The sequence below is a fragment of the Pollachius pollachius genome (assembly GCF_949987615.1).
Source record: "Pollachius pollachius genome assembly, chromosome: 2".
Lineage (NCBI taxonomy): Eukaryota > Metazoa > Chordata > Actinopteri > Gadiformes > Gadidae > Pollachius > Pollachius pollachius.
This window is the reverse complement of record NC_136935.1, coordinates 47833065-47854267: the sequence shown is the minus strand read 5'-3', so window position 1 is coordinate 47854267 and position 21203 is coordinate 47833065. Positions and strand designations below refer to the sequence as shown.

At 46.6% G+C, this 21203-nt stretch overlaps 2 protein-coding genes across 4 annotated transcripts in view; one reads left to right on the top strand and one right to left on the bottom strand.

Annotated features, from left to right (window-relative positions):
• The window catches only part of neurl1aa (neuralized E3 ubiquitin protein ligase 1Aa), a 38269-nt gene extending 36641 nt beyond the window's left edge, over positions 1-1628 (bottom strand). For all 3 annotated transcript variants that reach the window (XM_079731067.1, XM_079731068.1, XM_079731069.1), the window contains exon 1: positions 1499-1628. In XM_079731067.1, the coding sequence (XP_079587193.1) occupies positions 1499-1532 (34 nt within the window). In that variant the 5' untranslated portion in view covers positions 1533-1628. The remainder of the gene's footprint in view (positions 1-1498) is intronic.
• Positions 1629-13286: 11658 nt separating this feature from the next.
• Positions 13287-21203, top strand: part of cfap58 (cilia and flagella associated protein 58) — a gene marked incomplete at both ends in the record, with an annotated part of 62794 nt that continues 54877 nt past the window's right edge. The window contains 7 exons of the mRNA XM_079730380.1: positions 13287-13292; positions 14080-14355; positions 14545-14693; positions 15280-15436; positions 16374-16568; positions 17820-17957; positions 20023-20182. Of these exons, the coding sequence (XP_079586506.1) occupies positions 13287-13292; positions 14080-14355; positions 14545-14693; positions 15280-15436; positions 16374-16568; positions 17820-17957; positions 20023-20182 (1081 nt within the window). The remainder of the gene's footprint in view (positions 13293-14079; positions 14356-14544; positions 14694-15279; positions 15437-16373; positions 16569-17819; positions 17958-20022; positions 20183-21203) is intronic.

The window sequence follows — 21203 nt, the reverse complement described above, 5'->3', positions numbered from 1 at the left end:
AAAGTAAGAACCAAGTGGTAAACAATAATATAGGCATCTAAAGTATTCCCTTTAATTAACCCTAGCAGTCGTTCCCATTGTTGTGGACATAAAGCAGATGAAATCGGCCAATGAGGCGGCCACATGCTGCAGTAAAGACCCTGCAGCGGGCTATTAAACCTGTTTGTTTGACATTTCAATTAAGTCCCACATCGGCGACTTATAAAGAAGATCAAAATTGTATAACATAGTTATGAGACAGCTCGAATCGCTCTGTTGTCGTGTATACCTCTCAAAACAGTTTAGCATGGACACTGACTCACTATTTAATCAAACAAAGCCATGCCAGTTTTGAGCGTTTGCATTGAATTGTAACAGAGTCCACGTCCCACTCTGTCCACGTTAAGTTAGTCCCGCCCCCACTGCTCCTAATTGGCTTAATCCATGGGCTTTCATTATTAGCCCAATCAGCAGGCCAGGAGAACTGGGGGAAGCTCCGGGACCTCAGCCATACCAGGGAGACCCCGAAGGACCTTCTGTGGCACTGTAGCAGGCCCACACCCTGTGAGGGGCCCATGTGGGTTTCATCCACCACTGGAGACTGGTTCCACTGGGGTGACTTTTAGATGGTACGAGCTGAACCTTTGTAATGTGTTAGTGGTCATTAAAAGTTTTATTGGGAGGTCAAATAGCCTGAACCAAGTAATTGCCCACATATTATGTATCAACCTCGTTGTCACTACCACCATGAGAACCTCACACATGTGCAAGGGTGGTCATTTTTTACTTGAATATTTGTACACACACGTGTGGTATTGTTTGTATGTGTGTGCGCTGTGCTTATGTGTGTGTGTGTGTGTGTGCGCTGTGCTTATCTATGTGTGTGTGTGTGTGTGTGTGTGTGTGTGTGTGTGTGTGTGTGTGTGTGTAATAGGATGATTATTTCATTGCGTATTGAGTTTAATTGACATACAATGGGAAACACACCAGGCCACATAACCACACACCACTGCTCTGAAACTGTGGTGTAAGAAAGAGGGAACACTTAAGGTCTATCCATGCATATCAGGGAAACCCCCAAAACTTTTTCTTTCTCAGTGCACTCCAACTGAAATTGAAACCATTGACGCCAACTACTTATACTGCACCGAAATGTGGATAGTGGAATGGAAATAATAATTATAGCAACGACATTTTCTCCTAATTGCCCTAGAACAAAAAAAAACACAGTTCTATCTACATCAGCCCGGGTAGCAGCGCTTTTAATGAAAACACAATCGCCTCCCGTCAATCAAACGAGAAAGATGTCTGCAAGCTCCAGGAGATTAGCTACCTGATCCCGGAGCCCGTGTTCCCATTACATGCACTATACTCGTCCCATTGGCTCATGCTGACCCTTTTACAATTACAAATACAACAAAAATACTATTGCAATACACACACGCATTTCCTTTCCTCACGATGCTTCGCCTGAAAAAAAAAAGGACAAAAACGCTCATAATAAACAATGCATTCTTACCGTACAGGGCATTTCGCGTTAACTGCCCACCCATGGCTGTATTCCTGCCTATCGCCGGTAGCCGATCGATAATTCAGAACATGTCGTTGTGCAGGCTTACGGCAGCGTCGGTGGCATGGTTGGACCTTCACATCCCAAAACGAGCCTCTTTTTTTTACTGGAATACATAAACAGCAGACAGAGAGAGCAGCCCGCACCTCCAGCAGCGCTGCAGAGCAATAGCCTATGTATAGGGACACTCCCCCCCTACCATTCACTGATCGCTCTCTGTACCACGAGTCACTCACACTTGCATTAACATAAAAGGTGGAGACTGTGGTGGTGAGCGACGTTAACGCTATGACTGCCATGGCTGGCGCGTCATTGGTAACGATCGCATCTTCAACCACGCGAAACGCACTGGACGTACAATTTATTAATTTATGCAAGGAGATGAGCATTGATCCTATTCTATTTTTTTTTTTTACGATTTATACTATTAACATCGTTTGAATCAACCTGCATAACTTATGTATAAATTGTGTATAAATGATCTTACATTAAGGGCCTTTCTTTGTCTGTCGCATATTCCTTGTTTTCGTTAACCCCTCTCTCCCTCTCTGTCTTTGTGTTACAGATATAAGGATTCGGGCTATGTTGGGAACCGGAGCGCCGGTGAGCTATGCGCACACATTCCTCACTCTCACCACTCAGTCGTTCACCTTAAAGTCCACGCTCCGTTCCCCCATGCGCCCCGGGGTGCCTATGGAGGCAGGCGGGAGACCAGCCTTTGACTTAACGCTGTCAGCACCCTATCCCCGGTGACCTCGAGGTGCTGCGTTTCACACCCTGTCGTGGTGATTCACCAGCCAGCATTAATCACTGATCACCGAATTGTGAATGAGCATTGTTGATATGTGTATTTATTTTATTTATTATTGTTTGGTTCAGACGACACATACAGAGCCGTTAGGGCTCGCTGCCTAGTTTCTGCATGATCTCAACCCGGCTCAGGATACCTAGGTTTCAAGGCTCAAAGGCTCTGTCAAACTAAGCATTGTACACGAGGTTCGTGGTACATTTCGGTGATATGAAATCATTTTCTCATTCTTCAGACTTTTTATAACTATAGGCCTACTCTTTGGATTCGAAGTAACGTGAAATATGCGCTGATGTTTGCTCAAGCAAACAATCGTTTTTTGACATATGTTTATATTTACATATAATGTAAAAATATATAATATAGATACATAATATAAAATATATATATAATTATTATTTAAAATTTGTATGTATTTATAAAAAAAAACATCCTCATTCATCTACCTTCCGGGAATTCCTAAACCACACCGAGGTGATTAGTTTGTGTCACACAAGGCACAAAATCCCCAGAGCTGTATTCGTGTATAGATCTAACAGGAACTGTATAATAGATCTAACAGGAGGCGCGCTGTAACCTCGACGACACACCGGAGGAAGATGTATTAAAAACACAAACACTTCCTCGCCTCTCTCGTGCTGTAAGTGATTGCATGATTTCAAACATCCTTCCTTTTTGAGGTTCTTCTGTTCTTCCTGTTTTGGTCCATTCCACTGCATTTCCCCTAGCATTTGGCCCTCTAACTAAGCTGCATCTCTGGACATCTAAAACCAAAGATCATTGAGAAGTCTTGGCAACAGATAGGCAACAGTATTCTGATCACAGAGTGGTGAGCTTTTTCGAAGATGCACTAAAATGCTTTTCCTAAGCATTAATTATTCTATTGTATATTATATTATTTGTATATTATATATAGCCTATATATATATATATATATATATATATATATATATATATATATATATATATATATATATATAGTATTCGTCTTAAAGTGATTTGCAGTGACGAGTTTTCACACACACCACAATTTGTTGGGTGGAAAAATGTTGAGCATAGTGGTTTAAATGATAAATATTGGATTGTATTGAGCTACTACAAAGAGTCGATAATGTTATAAAGTCCTTTATTCCTCAGTTGAGCTGAAATGCTTGTAGATATAGGCATTACATTTTGCTACAGTCTATTTTAGATTGAGCCATTTTCTAGGGGGCAACCTTTCGCAGACGGTATTAAGCTGACATTTTTAAGATGTGCAGGTTTGAAACAAATTAAAGGAAAATAGTGCTAGTGGCTAGTGTGTTGAACTTTATCAGAAAGGTTCTGTGTTCGATTCCCGATGTCCACAGCCAACACGCAGAAATTCTCTAGAGCAAGATGAGTAACCCCTACCTGTATACTGGATGGGACATATTCATATTAACTGTAGGACACATTGAAAGTATATGAGATTTATTCAATTTGTAGCGATAACCAATGAAAGGGATTCATTTGAAGAGGTTTTTGCAAGGTTAACACACTGTTCCATGTTATTTATTATCTGTGGTTTCATTAGAAGCAAGAATACACTGTAAAATGTATGCCATTCTGCAATTCTCAGATCTGACATCCTAATGCTTGCTGTATTTTTATTGCGAAAATTAAATCATCACAGTGGTGACGACATTGGGATCGGAAGGTGGATGAAGCAGAACAAACAGCCATTAGCATTGTACACGGTGGTCATGAATGCAAATGGCAAAATGTTACAGCTGTGCCCTCAATTCCTTTATGCTAATGAATCTTTTCAACATGAATCCATACCCGTTTGAATAATGAAATGATAGCACAGTGGGAATCCTTTTTCTCTATATACAGCCCTGAGAGAGAACTGAACGCAAAGCAACGCCGTTAAGTCTTAATTTCTATTAAAACATCCATGTTCAATTTAACGCTGCCTTGTCACCAATCCCTTTCCCTTAACGTGCTTCCCAATCCGTGTGAGGTCTTAAAACCGCTAGAAGGAATGCTTCCCGCAGTAGGAGCGAGGCCTTTAGCACGGCTAGTCGGTAAGGCCTGTCTCCCGCTGGTACCCAGGTGGGGGCGGCTGTGGATTAGCTTAGCTTCACGTGTCCTCTCTTGACGCTCGGGGCTCGCAGCGGTGCGGACAAAGGAAACAGGTCGCTGTCTTGCTTCTCGCCGTGGCCGAAAATAACCATCTCCCCACGTCCCAGCATGCCTCGCTCCTTTGGCGGCAGCTGGGGCCCAGATCGGACCAGGGTTTCCATGGTAACGTTTCGTTGAAGGATGACATCACGCATGGATGGATATGTACCACACCACTGCCCAAACCACAATTGCACACATCTGTGGAGACACACACGCGCGCGCGCAAACACACAGACACGCACACACGCACACGCACACACACACACAAACACACACACACACTGATATAACCCACGATCATCACACATAGTCCAGGATGTCAATATATCCAAGTCATAAACAAGCTGAGGTCAATGCAAACAAAAACACAAATACAGAACATAAACAGTTCAGTGGAACACAGCAAGCTAAAACTCACACACACACACAAAAACACACTGATGTAACCCTCCATGTGTGCATAACCAGTTCAGCCCTGAATACGATGCCTGCCACCTTCCTGTAAGTGATTCGGGCTCTACAAAGAGAGAGAGGTAGAGAGGGGGGGAGAGAGAGGTAGACAGAGAGAGTGGGAGAGAGAGGTGAGAAGAGGGGGAGAGAGAGATGGAGAGAGGTGGAAAGATACAGAGGGAGAGAGTGGACGAGAGAGGGGCAGAAGAGAGAGGTAGAGACAGATCAAGAGATAGGTATACAGAGACAGAGGGAGAAGAGAGAGAGAGAGTGGGAGAGAGAGGAGAGAAGAGGGGGTAGAGAGAGGTAGAGAGAGGTGAAGAGGTAGACAGAGACAAAGGGAGGGAGAAAAAAGAAGGAAAAGAGAGGTAGAGAGAGGGCAAGAGAGAGGTAGACAGAGACAAAGGGAGAGAGTGGGAGAAGAGAGAAAGGAAGAGAAGGGGGAGGGAGAGGGGGAAGGAGAAGAGAGAGGAGGAGAAGAGTGAGAGGGGGAGAGAGAGAGGGGAGAGAGAGAGGGGGAGAGAGATAGAGAGGGGGAGAGAGAGGGGGTGAGATAGAGAGGGGGAGAGATAGAGAGGGAGAGAGAGAGATAGAGAGGAGGAGAAGAGAGAGAGGGGGAGAGAGAGAGATAGAGAGGGGGAGAGAGAGAGGGGGAGAGATAGAGAGGGGGAGATAGATAGGGGGAGAGAGAGAGAGAGGGAGAGATAGATAGGGGGAGAGAGAGGGGGAGAGATAGAGAGGGAGAGAGAGAGAGGGGGAGAGAGAGAGAGGGGGAGAGATAGAGAGGGGGAGAGAGAGAGGGGGAGAGATAGAGAGGGGGAGAGAGAGAGAGAGGGAGAGATAGAGAGGGGGAGAGAGAGAGGGGGAGAGATAGAGAGGGGGAGAGAGAGAGAGAGGGAGAGATAGAGAGGGGGAAAGAGAGAGGGGTAGCAGATGCTGAGCGAGTCCGGGGGGGAGCTCACTCCGGGTGGGGTGGGGCTCTCGTAGCAGAAAAGGCTCTCCTGCATTTGGCATTGTCTGAGGAGGCTGCCGGGCCGCGTGTGTGCAAACAAAACCTCCCATTCAGCGGCGGTCTCTGGAGCACCCCCCCAGGGCCATGTGCAGCATGAGTAACGCTGGGACGCCGCAAACATGCTGAATGACCAGGAGAATAGGGAAGATAGGGAGGAAGAGAGAGGGATAGCTAGGAAGGAAGAGAGAGAGCTATGGGAAGAGATAAAGAAACCAAGGAAGACAAAGGAAGTATCAGGAAAAAAAAGGCAAAGAGAGAGACATAAGGAATAAAAGAAAGATAGGAAGAAAAAAGGGGGAGAATTAATTATTCATCATCATGATAACAGGGATTGTATTAATGAGTTATATTCCGTCCAGACTGTTGCCATAAAATCTGGATGCTGCTGCTGCTGCTTTATCTGAAGCGAGTTACCCCCAGCTATTAAAACTGTTCTTATTAAAACTGTATTTCTAATTCTTATAATCCTTTCATAACGGCTGCCTTGATATGTCCCTTATCCCTTTCCCAGTCCAGCTCTACGACAGAAGGTATGCTGGACACAGATATCAGGTTGACAAAACAAGGACGGTGTGCATTGACTGGGCTTTTGAAACTCATACCTGAAAGGTTATGGGTTTGATCCCCAACGTCCGCAACTACCGGTAAGCATCCTACCTCTAGCAAGATGATTAATCCCAATCTCAACGACCTCAATCCATGTTTTATACATACTTTTTAAAATTATTTTATGAATAATGGAAGTAGAAGTCAACGTTGGTGACTTACCAGATTCTCTTCAACAGAGCAGAACTCAAACAATGCCAGGGCCTAATACCAAATACATTAACCTGTTTTGATGAGAGAATAATGCAGGGAGGATGGGAATATCCTTCCTTCAGGGGATATGCAACAGATAACAGGTAGCATGCTGGGTAATTTTGAAGGTGGAGGTGAAGGTGAACGCTGGTACGAGCGTAGCATTCCTTGTACAACGAGATTTTCATTAGGGCCGGAGTAGAGCACAAGAGAGATGTGATGAAAGGATCCATCACCTCCTTTTAATATTTTACGTTAGCATCTGACAGCCCGGGCCAGGATTAACGAGGAGAAACGCCTCATTGTCTTTGGTCCCAGGAAGTGGAAGAAAAGGAATAACCATCATATCCATGTCCAGGAGCACTAAAATGCACTCGTGCAGAGTGATAGATCTATCAAAATGGACGCATCAGTATCACAAGAAAGAGCTTGGAATAGGACCGTAATCATGGAAAGTAATCCTCTGATATAGCAACGGATTTATTGTATTACTGTATGTCCAAGGTCAGATGTATGGTAACCTAAGGAAGGTTGATCGAATGAGACAGATCTCGGTCTGCCTGTAGGCCTTCCCCCTCTTATCCAAGATTCACATTTTATCGTCATCATGCCTTGCAACACTGGAAATAATACAAACCAAAGGGCAATGCAACCCTGGGATTCCTATGGCTTTCCCGTCTCGTAGTGCTCCGATGTCCATGTGGTTGTAATCCCCCCCAGAACATATGATGGATATTGTAGATTTCAGTCCCAATTATGACGCATAGTTTATTGTTCATTATATTGAGCTAATAGAGGACAGCTGCTGCTTGCAGGGGGAACGCAATTTTATAAATGTTCATAGCTTCTTAATCAGCGACCCGGCTAGCATGACCGCTTTCACTTGATGATGCTAGTCAAACCTCTTCTCACCTGCAGACTTCAGTGAAAATTGGCACAAGAGAGAGGGATAGAGAGAGGGAGATTCATCCTGGCATGGAGAAAAGGGTTTTATTATTTCTTTCAGTCCTCTTCCTGGCCCATCGCCTCATCCCTCCCATCTGGTTTCTATAGATCTCTGCCTGTGTGCTTTCTAAATGGTGTGGCTTTCGTGGCACAGTGTGTGCGGCTGTGGTTTACAGTGTTGATGATGTTTGCCTCAAAGTCGTGTCTGACTTCTCTTCCTGGAAGGCAATAAAATAAAATGAAATGGTTTCTTAACAACGTACCACAGAGGCCACCAAAGGTGTCACCCTGGCCCTGTCTGACCCCGGCTCTCTAGAACCGCACTGCAGGCTCTAAACCGCAGGCAGTACCCGGGAATTGGACCCAGTGGGACGACCCACTACTCGTCCCCCAAGTGGGACGAGTAGTGGAAAATCAGGCAACAAACAGAGAGAGATACTGAACTAGAATGAAAAGAGAGAGGCAGAGAGAGAGAGAGAGAAAGAGAGAGAGAGAGAGAGAGAGACAGAGAATAGATATAGGTTGATACAGATATAGATTTATATAGGCAGATGCATCGCTTGGGATGTTCTGTATTCTCTGGCAAAGCAACCAGAGACACTGAACCAGAATGAACAAAGAGAGGTTAAGAGAGAGAGAGGGAGAGAGAGAGGGGGAGAAACGAGAACAAGAGCGGCAGAGAGAGAGAGAGAGAGGGAGAGGGAGGAACAAGAACGAGAGAGGAAGGGACAGAACTAGATAGACGATTAGAGGAATGAGAGATGCATACAGAAGGGAAAGTCACCGCCTGCAGGAGCACAATTACAGTTTCCCCCCCGGCAGTCACCCCGTGCCCGTGCTCCCTGACAGGGCCCGACGCATGCGTGCCCCGTGAACGGCACCCATGTGGCACCGTCCTCTAACGCAGCCACACTCTGGGGGTGGGGCCGGGGGGAGGGGATTCGCAGGGGGGGAGGGCGGCCTCGTTAATCAGCCTGGGACGAGTCAGCACTCGGAGAGAGAGAGAGAGATCACGAGAGGGACGTTCAAGGGAGAAGACTCCTTCTGTTCGGACCAAGGGGCCTGGGAGCTCACCCAAGGGTGGTGGGAGGGGCTGGAGGAGAGCTGGGGGTGTTGGTGTGTGTTTGTATGTGTGTGTGTGGGGGGGGGGGGGTGGTATAACATATAACAATGCATGGCAGAGGTCCCAAAACCTTTCACTGGTTTGCTGTACGCCGTTCCCCATACTACAGCCCCCCTGGATGGAAAATCATGAAGTCAGCCCAGTGTTGGAGGAACCCCCAACAAAGACAAAAGCACAGATGAAACTTTGCTCTCCCCAGGAATCCATTACAGCAACATTTTTCAATCACACAAATAATGTGCGCCTGTGTATTCCCTCCGCACCAAATGTTTTGCGTTACCACATGGAGCGAACTACTGGGCGTCTCTGGGATCCACGGCCATTTGCAACATCCTCAAAGGCAGATCTCCACCGGACTGTTTGTGTGTGTGTGTGTGTGTGTGTGTGTGTGTGTGTGTGTGGGGGGGGGGGGGGGGGGGGGGAAGTGGACCGCTCAGATTTAAAGTTGAGACTCCCGGAATCCCCCCGTTGGTAGGTGCCACGGATAGCAACATTTCCTTCTTTACACACTCTTTTAGACCCTCCTTTGGCCCTCTCTAGGGCAATCACTTCACCTATTTTTTTGATGTTGCTCTCAGCCCCCACACACACACACACGCACACACACTTCCACCGTAAATCTTCCCTTCTCACTATCTGTCCCTGTCTCTCGCTACATACCTCTTGTGAATGTCCCTCGGCAATACCAGATGGTAAAGGCCGACACTCCCAAAATAAAAAATGTAATCCCCTCCTCACATGGGCCTAGAGGCTGCGGAGGCAAGATTATCCCGTCGCAAAATGCTCCAGCCATGGCGAGCCGAGTGCGGGGAGATCCCTGTTGGTCGGAATGAAGCAACATGAAATCAGTGGCTTAGTGGACGCGTGGTGAGTGTGTGCTCATGACTGTACTAAGACCAAACATGACAAATGTCAACTGTACTTTGTTACTGTGATCGAGCTTCTTCCTGATCGAATAGCCTTCCACTACCATAGGTGGGGTCTTTGCAAAAATAAGGAAAAGTCTGCTGAAATGGGCATTGCATTTACAGTGATTACTTACGTTTTAGAGGGTCCTACACCCCTAGGCCGTGCAGTACACGTCTCGTGGATACCATGTTGTATAATGAAATCACACAGGGAGGTTGCGAGGGAGCGGTTGACCGTGTGGTCTCCATATCAGCGTCTTGATTGGTTATTGCGCGTGTTAAACTGTTGGAAAACAACAGCACATACTTCTTAGTGCAGGAGCAGAAAGTGCTTTATCCCTGAAGCTCGTTACAGCGTCTAATTAAAAGCCTTTTTTCTCATTACTGTGGCAGTCATGTTAATTACACTACAGCATAAAAAATGGAAAGTACAGATATTTATTTCTTGATAATAATTTCGTGAGCTCCAAACCTTTCCAGTACCCCTTGACATTCATTTTCAGGGCTTGAAGTATTGCAAAGTATCCTCTAATGATGTAGTAAATTGAACGTTGTTTGAAGAGCAATTCTAAAAATATGATCTATTTTGAAACATGTGTGTGTGTGTGTGTGTGCACGCCTGGATTTGCATGCACACACATCTTGTCTCCATTTGAAAGGCAAATGTACTTGCCTTTAACAACAGAGGTAATAGCCTTGTAGCAGAACAGGCCAGTCCATTATTCCTAACTGAGGTTGGACTCCGTAAAATAATTTGGGAGTCAACAATCAAAGGGTGATTATACACACATCGTGAAGCCCAGATCACCACGGCTCAATTAAATACACGAGTGAACGAAAGCATGATGTATCAAGAGCCCGGCGCAGTGATCATGGTGCAGATCCGTCTTTCGTTTCTTGATTTTGTTGTACTTAAAAGAAAAGCATCACACTAATAGCATTGAGGCCGTACCCTTCAGCCAAACAACTCTCCAACCTCTTGTGAACCCTGAACTGAACTCATAACCACATCTCCCCTGGGGCTCTGCAAGTTGTGATTACAGACATTAGCTTCAGAGTGTTTTCCTTCTCTGCGTGAGAGCGGTGGCTTCCAGACGCCGCTGCGCTCTAAGATGGAGATTGGACCACAACCTTTTTCATGTTCAATTTTCCACTACAACACCAGCATAGTGTTATGACATGCAGTTGGGGGAGGATGTCACCAATGTATTGGAATTCTTTGCACTGGTACATTTGGGGGAGGGTTCCGGGAATAGGATCTACAAGCTGGAATGAAATGTGGATGGGTGTGTTCTCTATGTTCTCTAACCTTTTTAGCTCACAACCCAGTGAGTTTCAAAAAGGAGAGAGGAATGGACCTGTGAGTGGGTATGCTATATCGATCCCACATACAGGCACAAAGGTGTGTTTGTGTTCATGCCTATGTTAGAAGGGGTGGGTGTGGGCAGGAGTGTGTATGCACATACGTATGTGTAGTGTGTGTGCGTTTCTCTACATGTCTGGCTATGTTCAGACACGTTGCCATAGGGCCAAGCATCGATGTGCAGTGTTAAAATCAATCTCTTCACCACACGGCTCCAACCGTGGCCCCAATGAGCGACGCAGAGCAGAGACCAACGGAGAGCAATCCTTTGACTGGGTGACGTCTGCAGCTCTTCTGCATGGATCCACCATCAGCACCACCAACATCACCACCGCCACCACCACCACCGTCACCGTCACCACCACCACCACCACCAGCACTGCCACCAGCGCTGCCACCACCAGCAACGACATCATCATCTCCCACTTATCATGCCCTCCTCTGAAGAAAAAAAAAATTGAAACCCATTGCCATGGCAACTGTTGCGCATGTTGTCATGTGGTGGTTGCCAGGGAAACGAGGCTGTACAAGTGGTCCTCTTTTCGCCCGCGTGCTCTCTGATTTTTACCACTTCGTCTGAGTAACTTGTTCCACGCAGCACTCCAGCTATATGCAGACCTGGGAGAGTGACAGAGAGAAACACTCTTACGGGTCTTTGAGGAATGATCAATTGTGTTCTGACTAAACTGCCCCGGTCATAACCCCACTTCTTGCATTGTTCCTTCCCAGGATAATTAAGCTTATTCTTGTCCAAAAGCTCCAGCTGTATCAGAGGCTGGAGAGATTTTTTCAAGGGATAATTACTGCTGAACGTATTAATGGGACAAAAGCCCAAAGGGTATTAGTGAAAATTCTTTAGAGTGAATAGGGCTTCTAAGGATACAAGGGTGTATTTTGGCTATCCCAAACTTGCACAACCTTGGAATGAAAACTGAGATGGATTAATGCTGCTTTGCTCTGCTTTACTTGGCACCCCTCATGAGCATCCACTCGAACACGGCTGCCAAGAATGAGCTCAAGTGCATACACAGGGTAGGCCTCACCCTTTTTATCAATATACATTTGAACATGCTAAAAGATCATTAGATCAATCTAAACGTATCGTTTTCCAATAACAGAGCATGGCGCTGATGGGCGATGATCATCATTTTCACAATGCCAATTAGCTATCTGCTTGGCACAATGACGAAAGTCTGGATTTTGAGGCTTCCCGTCAAACTTGATTTCAGACCTCGTAATCGTATTCCTTCTGGAGTAAATAAACAAACACAATGTCAAATGCTCCTGCAGTTCAGAGGAAGAAAATGGCACACTTTGACCTGTAGGGACATGCGCTGTTCTTCAGCACCGCCTGAGAGGGAGAGAGAAAGAATAAAAGGGGCATTAAGTAATAATCAAGCACATTTTGGACCATATAAAGTCGAATTGCATTGATTTCTATTTCTACTTTTCAAAAAACTGATTAACTAGTTTTGCGATTTTTCACAATGACCGTCGGGCCTAATTATCGTGAACACCTCTCCATGATTCAAATGCGCATTTCGTGGAATTACATCCGGATCAGATCTAAAACGTGAAGACATGTCGGAGGATACAGACCTTTTAGGCAGTGTTATCCATGTGGGTGCCTGTGCGGTATGTTTACAGGTGAGCGCACCTAGCAGTGAAATCACTTTGTGCACACATGCCAGATGGCCTGCATCAGATATCAGATTTCAGGTTAAATTTCCCTACAAAGTATGAGGCCATCAATAACTCGACATCCGATGGAAAATAACAGGAAAACAATCATGACAATGACTTCAAGGGGATACCGAGGTAGGCCTGTTGCTCACAACTGCCATCTAGTGTCAAACAATAACAACAACAGCAGCTTGTTTGCGAAACAAGGCTGACGAGGGGATTCAGTGTCACTTTACACGTTACTAAAAAAATGGTGCAGTTCTTGTTCATTCCCTGCTGTTAAAGTTAAAACAGTTTATTTTTTTACCTGGACGACGAAAAAATAAATAAAAGCACGCAACGTCTCATAAAAAACACCCCGCGAGCACACGCTGCTTCCGGTGCCCCCCCTTAGTTACCGTTGCTACGTTACGCGTGACAACAATTGTACCAGTTCCTGAGCTGTTTGCTACTCATGAGATGCAGATGAAAGCTACAGTGACCTCGATGAAATAACATCATGGAGGTAAGATACATGACGTGCGTTATAATTGGGAGAAAACCAAGGCTTATGACTCAACCGAAGAGCACTGGGTGATTGATTACTTTACTGACTTTCAAACGAGTCAAATGGTGGTGGTCAGTTAAAGCGATTTTAAAGTTTGTTTGATATATAATCCTGGGGTTTCATACACGGCTATCGTTAATTGGCCATGATTATCCATGCTAGACATGAATCAAAATAGCATGAATCATCTTGGACAGTTGCCTCAGGGCACCAATGCCATGGAGCCTTCCCATTGTGGTCTTCTGACTAACCGGAGCAAATGGTGCAACCGAATCTGATACTGCCGCATTAAAAATGACTCGTAAAATCAGTGATGATAGCAAAGCCATTTGCCACATTCAACACAGCCAAAGTATGCTACCGCTTTTATTATTGCACTATATGCCATCCACTGTTTAGGGTAGCTTAAACGATATATGTGTTTAGTTTTTGTTGAATATTTCTCTCAGCTAGGTCCTAACTGTTTAGAGAATACATGTTGATGCCTGGTGTTGCAAATGGATATTAAGTTATTTGAGTTAGTCAAAAAGCAAACATATATAGGCCACAGTAGCCTATAAGCCGAAAAGCCGAAGTCAAATGATCAAACTAGTTGCCAGTAAGGCAACGAGAAGTAAACTTGACAACTCGACCCGACATAATAGAATAACAACTTAATCCTATTTCTCCTAGTTACAATTGACCTTTCTCCACAATTCTGTGTTGAAACACGTTGATTTCAAAGTGTATTAATCGTAATTCACAGCAAAAGGGTAGCAAGGATGGAGAGGAGTCCTTCGAGGCGCTGGAGAAGCAGTTCCAGGTGGTCCTCAATGAGTTGCTGGGGGATAAGAGCATGGACAAGTTCCGCACGGAGTATGAGAAGATCACCAGCGCCCTTAAGGCGGCCCACGAGAGCGAGAAGAGGCTCATGTCCAAATGCAGAGAGCTCAACGCAGAGATCGTGTCCAACTCCACCAAAGTGGAGACGGCACTGAAGCTCTCGCAGGAAGATGAGGCCACCATCAAATCTCTGAAGAAGGTACGTTGTCCCGAAAACTATAACACGCTTTTTTCGGTTTGATCACTAATTAATTTGTTTTTAATAAGGTATGTCTTGTCTTTTATGTGTGTGAAAACAATGCAGTTGCAACACCTTGGTTCGCCTCTGACCTTGTAGTCATAAAATATCACTTTAATTGATGTCTTTGTATTTTGGTTTTCATCTTAGGAATTAGAGAACGCTTGGAAAACAGTGGATGCAGCTCACGATAAAGAGATCAAAGCCAAGGAAAACATTATCACGCTCAAACAAGAGATCTCAAGGTTGACCCAGCTGGCTGAGCAGGGAGCCGGCTTGTCCGAGGGTCAAGAGCACAGGTATGTGGTCTGGTTCATGATTCAATGTTGTTATTGAGATTAAGACTACAGTTCAGGGTGTTGTGAATCCCAGCCAAAATATACAGGGTTTGATCCCCTGTGTTGGCTGCTTACCTGGAGGCATCCTGGAGCAAGATTCAGAACCCCTACCTGCTCCTTGACGACATGCATCTGTACTTTCTAACCCTTACTTTTTATTTTATAACCTGTATCTGTAATGTCTAACCCATAGTGGCTCTTTAATGACCTGTATCTGTACTGTCTTACCCCTACTTACTCGTTAATGACCTGTATCTGTACTCTCTGACACCTAGCTGCTCCTTAATGTCCTGTATCTGTATCGTCTAACCCCTACCCGCTCTTTAATGACCTGTATCTGTACTCTCTATCCCCTACCTGCTCCTTATTGACCTGTATCTGAATCAACTTTAAGAATGGATGAAAGTATCTGCTGTGATGACAAAAATAGTAAATATGTAAAGTTATGGTAATGAAAGGCCTTCGACTATCTAAACCCATGAGGAAACATGCTGGAGAGGTATGCGGCCGTGTGTTTGATGCGTATATTTTTCTGCATTCTCTGTAGTGTAAATAACCTAAAGCAGACCGTGGATGAGTTGACCAGGGAGCGGGATGAGCTTGTCTCCAGTGTGGAGCGTCTGAGAGACGGCCTCGCCCAGGCCTCTGCCACCCAACAGCAGATGGAGGCCCAGATAGAGAGCTCCAGCCAGACTGTCTCCCAGGTGAACACTCATTACGTTACCCCCAGTCTCCCTCCCTCGTGGTCCGCCACGGCAGACGGCAGACGGCTCGATGTTAGCACGCGGCTCCCTGAACATATATTCACAACAGGTGTGAGATATGGTATACGGTACGACCGTCTATGGAATTCGTTTGAGGGGTGCGTTATTCGGTGCTTAGGGTTGTGTTTGATCTCTTCTTGGTTGTGTTTCTTGTAAGCGTAGTTGAGATTTTTGCAGATTAACAGCTCCTCTTATTTTATACATCAAACTCAATTACTGACAATGTGGACACATGCTAATTCAAATCCCACAAAATGTTTAATCAACACTAAACTTAATGCAATGGATTATCATATGGATTTATTGGATCTTAATGTGTCTGAATAAAAATAGGAACTTTGATTAATACTTAAAATGTCCCGTTATTATATCCCCTGTTACGATAGAAAACCCCTTTACCCGGGTGCAATAAACCACCATCCCCCTCAGCTCCCAAGTACTTAATCCACACGTCAACTGAAAGGCTAATACACTTGCTCGACCTTCAACATAACACCACCCTAATCTGAGCCAAACCCTTTCTCGAGGTGGGGACTGGTCTTTCCCCACTGGTGTTGATATACCAGCTGTCACCGGACCAAGCAATCAACATTCCGACCAATCAGCCAACAACTAATCAACTAATTAACTCTCACAGAAATAAACGACAGGGAAGCCAAAAGAAAACAGGGCAGAGCGGTACAAGCAGAGACAACAAAACACCAACACACAAACGGTACACCGTAGGTCACAAACCCCCCTTTAGCCCTATGAGCAGGAAGCATTAATCACTCAGCTGACTGTACAGCGTTGACAGATTCTCCCAAAAAGCCCTCACCTCACCTCACCCCCCTTGTACGCGCTCCCCTCTCCTCCTCCTCCTCCTCCGCCTCCACAGCTGCAGCAGGAGCTGCAGGTCCGCCAGAACGAGCTCTCCCGGGAGACGCGGCAGAAGGAGAAGCTGGAGAAGGAGGTGAAGCAGTTGCACGCCGACGCAGAGTCCAAGACGTCTGAGCTCAAAGCCCTGAGCCAGCAGGGCCAGCGAGCCAAGGACGAGCAGCAGAGGCTGGAGCAGCAGCTGAAGGAGCTAAAGGTCCAGCAAATACCGCCACACACACGCAGACACACGCACGCACGCACGCACGCAGGCGCACACACACGCACGCACACACACACACAAACACCAGTCGCACGGACACATGAGATGCAGGTGCGTGACGCAGGCGATGACGTATTGAGCAGTGCTTTGACCGTTTGGTCTCTCTTGTACAACCACAAATACACGTAAATCCAAAATTCGGGGACGTCAGGCACTGCACTACCGTACGGCCATGATAGTAGCAATGCATTTTATCTTTTTTGTTTTATAGCTTTCAACAAGTTATAAGTGTCATGTTTAAAGTGATGGACATCCGTTTCAGGGCCCAATGAAACATCTGATTCGATGACACTGAACACACGAAGCGATGAAATGGGCCCAAACTAATCTGAAGGTGAAAGCTTGGAACTCGAGAAGATGTTCCACAGATGCAGCCTGACCGCTATACTCACCGCTACGGGAGGTCGTTTGTCAGTAATACTCTCCCATGGATACCCCTTTGTCGGGCAGAGACCCAGGTTCACTCCACCCCATCGCCAACTCACCTCTTTGTCTTGTCCTCAGTACCTCCTTCCCTTAACGTCTCTCCTCCCTTCTTTTCTCTCCTTCCCCCGGTTCTCCCTGACCTCCTGTTTATCCCGGGAACTGTCGCCGGCAACATGGTCCCGTCATTACATCCCCCCCCCCCCCCCCCCCCCCCTTTCGCCCGCACCACCCACCCATCCGACCACAACACACACACCGCTTCCTGCCGTCTGTGCAGATGGTCGGTAGTGGTGGCGCCTCGCTGCCAAGATTAGCCAGCATGCCAGCGGTCTTGGACGGCGATGGCGATAAATGATCATCTGCTTGCCTCAACACTTTTTTGGTTTGGATGCGAAATATCAATCAGGCCCCAAACGTGTCCCCCGTGTTTGCGGCTGATTCTTTTCATTCCTCTTTTTCTTCGGCGACGTCTCCGTGTAATTTGCAGCGACCTGGCGAGTTGACTGACATTTATTGTGATATTTCTTTTTACAACCCAGAGAAGGACAAAGAAAATACAAACAATGTTAGTAGGGAATTTCAACTGTTTCATTTCTTTTTCATCTCATTCTCTGTCTCTCTGTCTCTCTCTGTCTCTCTCTGTCTCTCTCTGTCTCTCTCTCTCTCTCTCTCTCTCTCAGTCCCTCCACTGACGCCTGTCTGAACCCACCACCACCACCTCTCTCCCCCATCACCACCCCCTCTCCCACCTCCTCCCAGGTAACGAACGAGCGCAGTGCCAGGGAGCTGGAGCAGATGCAGGCGAAGATCAGCAAGCTGCAGCAGGACAACGAGCAGCAGTCGGTGGCCTTGGAGCAGCACACCCTGGAGAACCAGCAGAAGGCTAACGAGCTGAGGGTAACGCGTCACACACACAAGCACGCACACATGCACGCACACGCGCACACATGCGAACACACATACACATACAGACACATACACAGCTCTGCCAGCAGCTCTGGTTGTAGAGCAGGTTGTCTGGCAAACAAAAGGTTGCCGGTTCGATCCCCTGAGGCAATGGCTGGCTTTCTCCTTACATGACTGCCCACCGTCGGGGTACGGTGTGGGGGATTGTGAGGCAATAATTAAGAAGTGCTTTGAGTGGCCCCAGGTCTGAGAAGCACTATATAAAATAGTGCTTTACAGTGGTATATAAAAGGGGTAGACTAACTCACATACACACGCGACCATAGACTCACAAGTGAATACAAAGATGTACGCGTACACTCATGCGCGCATAAATCGTGTGTGTGTGTGTGTGTGTGTGTGTGTGTGTGCGTCTGTGTGTGTGTGCTCACAAATATTCACAAGAGTTGTATGTGCAAGTGAAGGCCTGAGCGGACGTAGGCAGAATCCACATGGAGCAGATGAAAGGTACCTGCGCGGCCCTGAGAGCGCTGCCCAGCCTGACCCCTGACCCCAGAGCCACCCAGAGCTGCTGGAGTCTTACATAACAATCAGTCCGTCGAGCCGAGGGGTTCGTCTCGGAGAGTCGATTCTTTTTTTTTTTCTCCTCTTCCCTGTTTTGCCCGCCTGCCCGCGCTCTATGACGGGCACTGCATGTGGAACGGAGATGAGATAACTGCGTCTTGTTGTGTGTTCAGCATAACCGGGAAATGAATCGGTATTGACCTTTCTTTTTGGAATAAAAAGTGCACAGGTTTTGTAGCGCAGCGGTGCTCAGGGAGAGGATCCTCAACCTTTTCTTCCATCTCCGAAAACCCCGTCCGCGGGCCCGAGGGCAATCCTGTGTTGCAAAGAGTACTGTGCACGGCGCTGTGAGGATGAAATACATCTATGTGTTCCAGGCTTGTTGCATCCAGAGCTGGAACACCACGTAGCCGAAGCCGCGCAGCAGAATGGCCCCGCTCACCTATGATTCACACACAGATAGCTACAAACAATCTCTCCCTGTAGGACTTGCCTCCGTGCACCTTGCAAAATTCTGTCTAATTTTAGCATCAACCCGTTCAATTCCATTAATGGGGCTATAATGAGTAGCACTGCGTATACTGAGCGACACGGAGAACGGGCAGAACTACAAAACCGTTTTTTTAATTGCATGGCATTAAGTATACTAAATTAATGTATACTTACTTAATGCATAATCTAAATGCTAATATTATGTTTAATAACGGGATGCCACGCCAACAGTGTATTATCGAAGGGGTTGTGTACACCTAAGATCATTTTAATTATGCTATGGTCAGTACGCATGAAGACTCAAATTCATCCGTTTGCCATTTATTTTTGCGTAAGGCAACCACAAGGGGGCACTGCTTAGACGCAGTTCATCAACATACGAGGGAATAACGGCATACATGTCCATCTGCGAAACATTTGGCATGCCAGGCGTAAAACGAAATAGTTTAAAGTGTTTAAATAAACAACCACCAATATGACCTCAACAAAAGCATCTCTGCATTTCTGTGGATATAACTGATTGAAAATAGAAGATGGCCCCACACGCATACATATATATATATATATATATATATATATATATATATATCCCCTTACAATATAGTATAAGGTGGGCCTAAAATAAGATGCTATAATACTATATTGATTTTCACGGGTGTGGCAGGGGGAACTCGCACTTAGTGCTTCAGCAAGGGGTATCACAGACAGGCCATTAGCCGGTAACTGGGGGTATTTTTAGCCAACCACATGAGCCCGTGGCCATCGAATACTTTTTTGTTTTTGCAGACACGTGAAATGCATCCCGACTTCTCTCTGCGTTTGAGTTCCTCCCTGTGGTTCCCCTGACTAGTAGTGTCTGTGGTACCCGGTAATGGATCCTATTAGAGGGAGGCACGCTGCCTGTGTTTTCTACCTAATCCTCACCCTATCCCTTACCCGTACCCAACAAGAAGCTGACCACAGGCCCCCCCCCCCCCCCCCCTCCCCTCACCCCCTCCAGATGAAGGAGGAGGAGCTGAATCTGAGGCGCCAGGAGATTGCCAAGTTAACGAAGGCGCGAGAAGCCATCCAGAAGAAGTCCAACCAGATGGAGGATCAGAAGGGGGAGGCGGAGGTGCAGCGAGAGACGCTCAAAACACAGCTCGGCGTCCTGGAGAGAGGCAGGGCACACACACTGAGATATACACACACACGCAGCTATGCAGACACAGACACGCAGGTAAACACACACACACGCACACACAGCTATAAACACACACGCAGATATACCAACACAAATACACACACATACACTGCGATATACACACACACAAAAGGAGATACACACACACTCGCACACAAACACACACACACACAGATACACAAACACGCAGATATACACACACACGCCTATAAACATATGAAGTCAGTCAGACACTCATATTCAGATACACACACACACACACACACACACGCAGTCACTCAAATACGCAGACACATGTCTGCACACACATAAACACACACACCCACACACACACACACACACAATCAAACGCACACCGGCACACGCATGTGTCCTGACCAATTTGTGAGTACACAACGCAAAAAACGCCCTCCCCTGTGTTCTGAGAAGAAGATTGACGCACAGCATCATTCAATTCTAAGGCGAGCTCGTCTTTTGGTACGCTTTACCGAGAAACATCTTGCTCACAGTAGAGATTCACAGTCGCACGCGGGGAAAAAAAACCAAAACGATCAGGACCTGCTTGTGAAAGATCACCAACGGGGCAGAAATGCAGGCGCTCAGTTGTTTCATGTCCTGACGAGGTCCCTAGGACGCTGTCTAGAACAAACCATGTAAACGTCAACTTGTAAAGGAAACACACAACATAACAGCAGGCACCGAATACCTAAGCTTGATGGGGGGGGGGGGGGTAAATCAGAGTAAACTGTGGTTTCAGCGTGGGGGAGCGGGGCGTGGCGTTGGGGGTAGTGGGTGGGTCTGTGCCGTCGGTGGCGTCCGCTTGATGCTTGTCATGATGGATGAGGTGGGAACGGGCCGTTACATTAATAGGTGTCTCCAGGGTGATGGATGGACGGATGTGGGGAGGGGGTGGTGGTGGTGGTGGTGGTGGTGGTGGTAAGGGTGGCTAGCTGACAGGGCGGGAGGGTAGAGTCGGGGGGGGGGGGGGGGGGAGGACA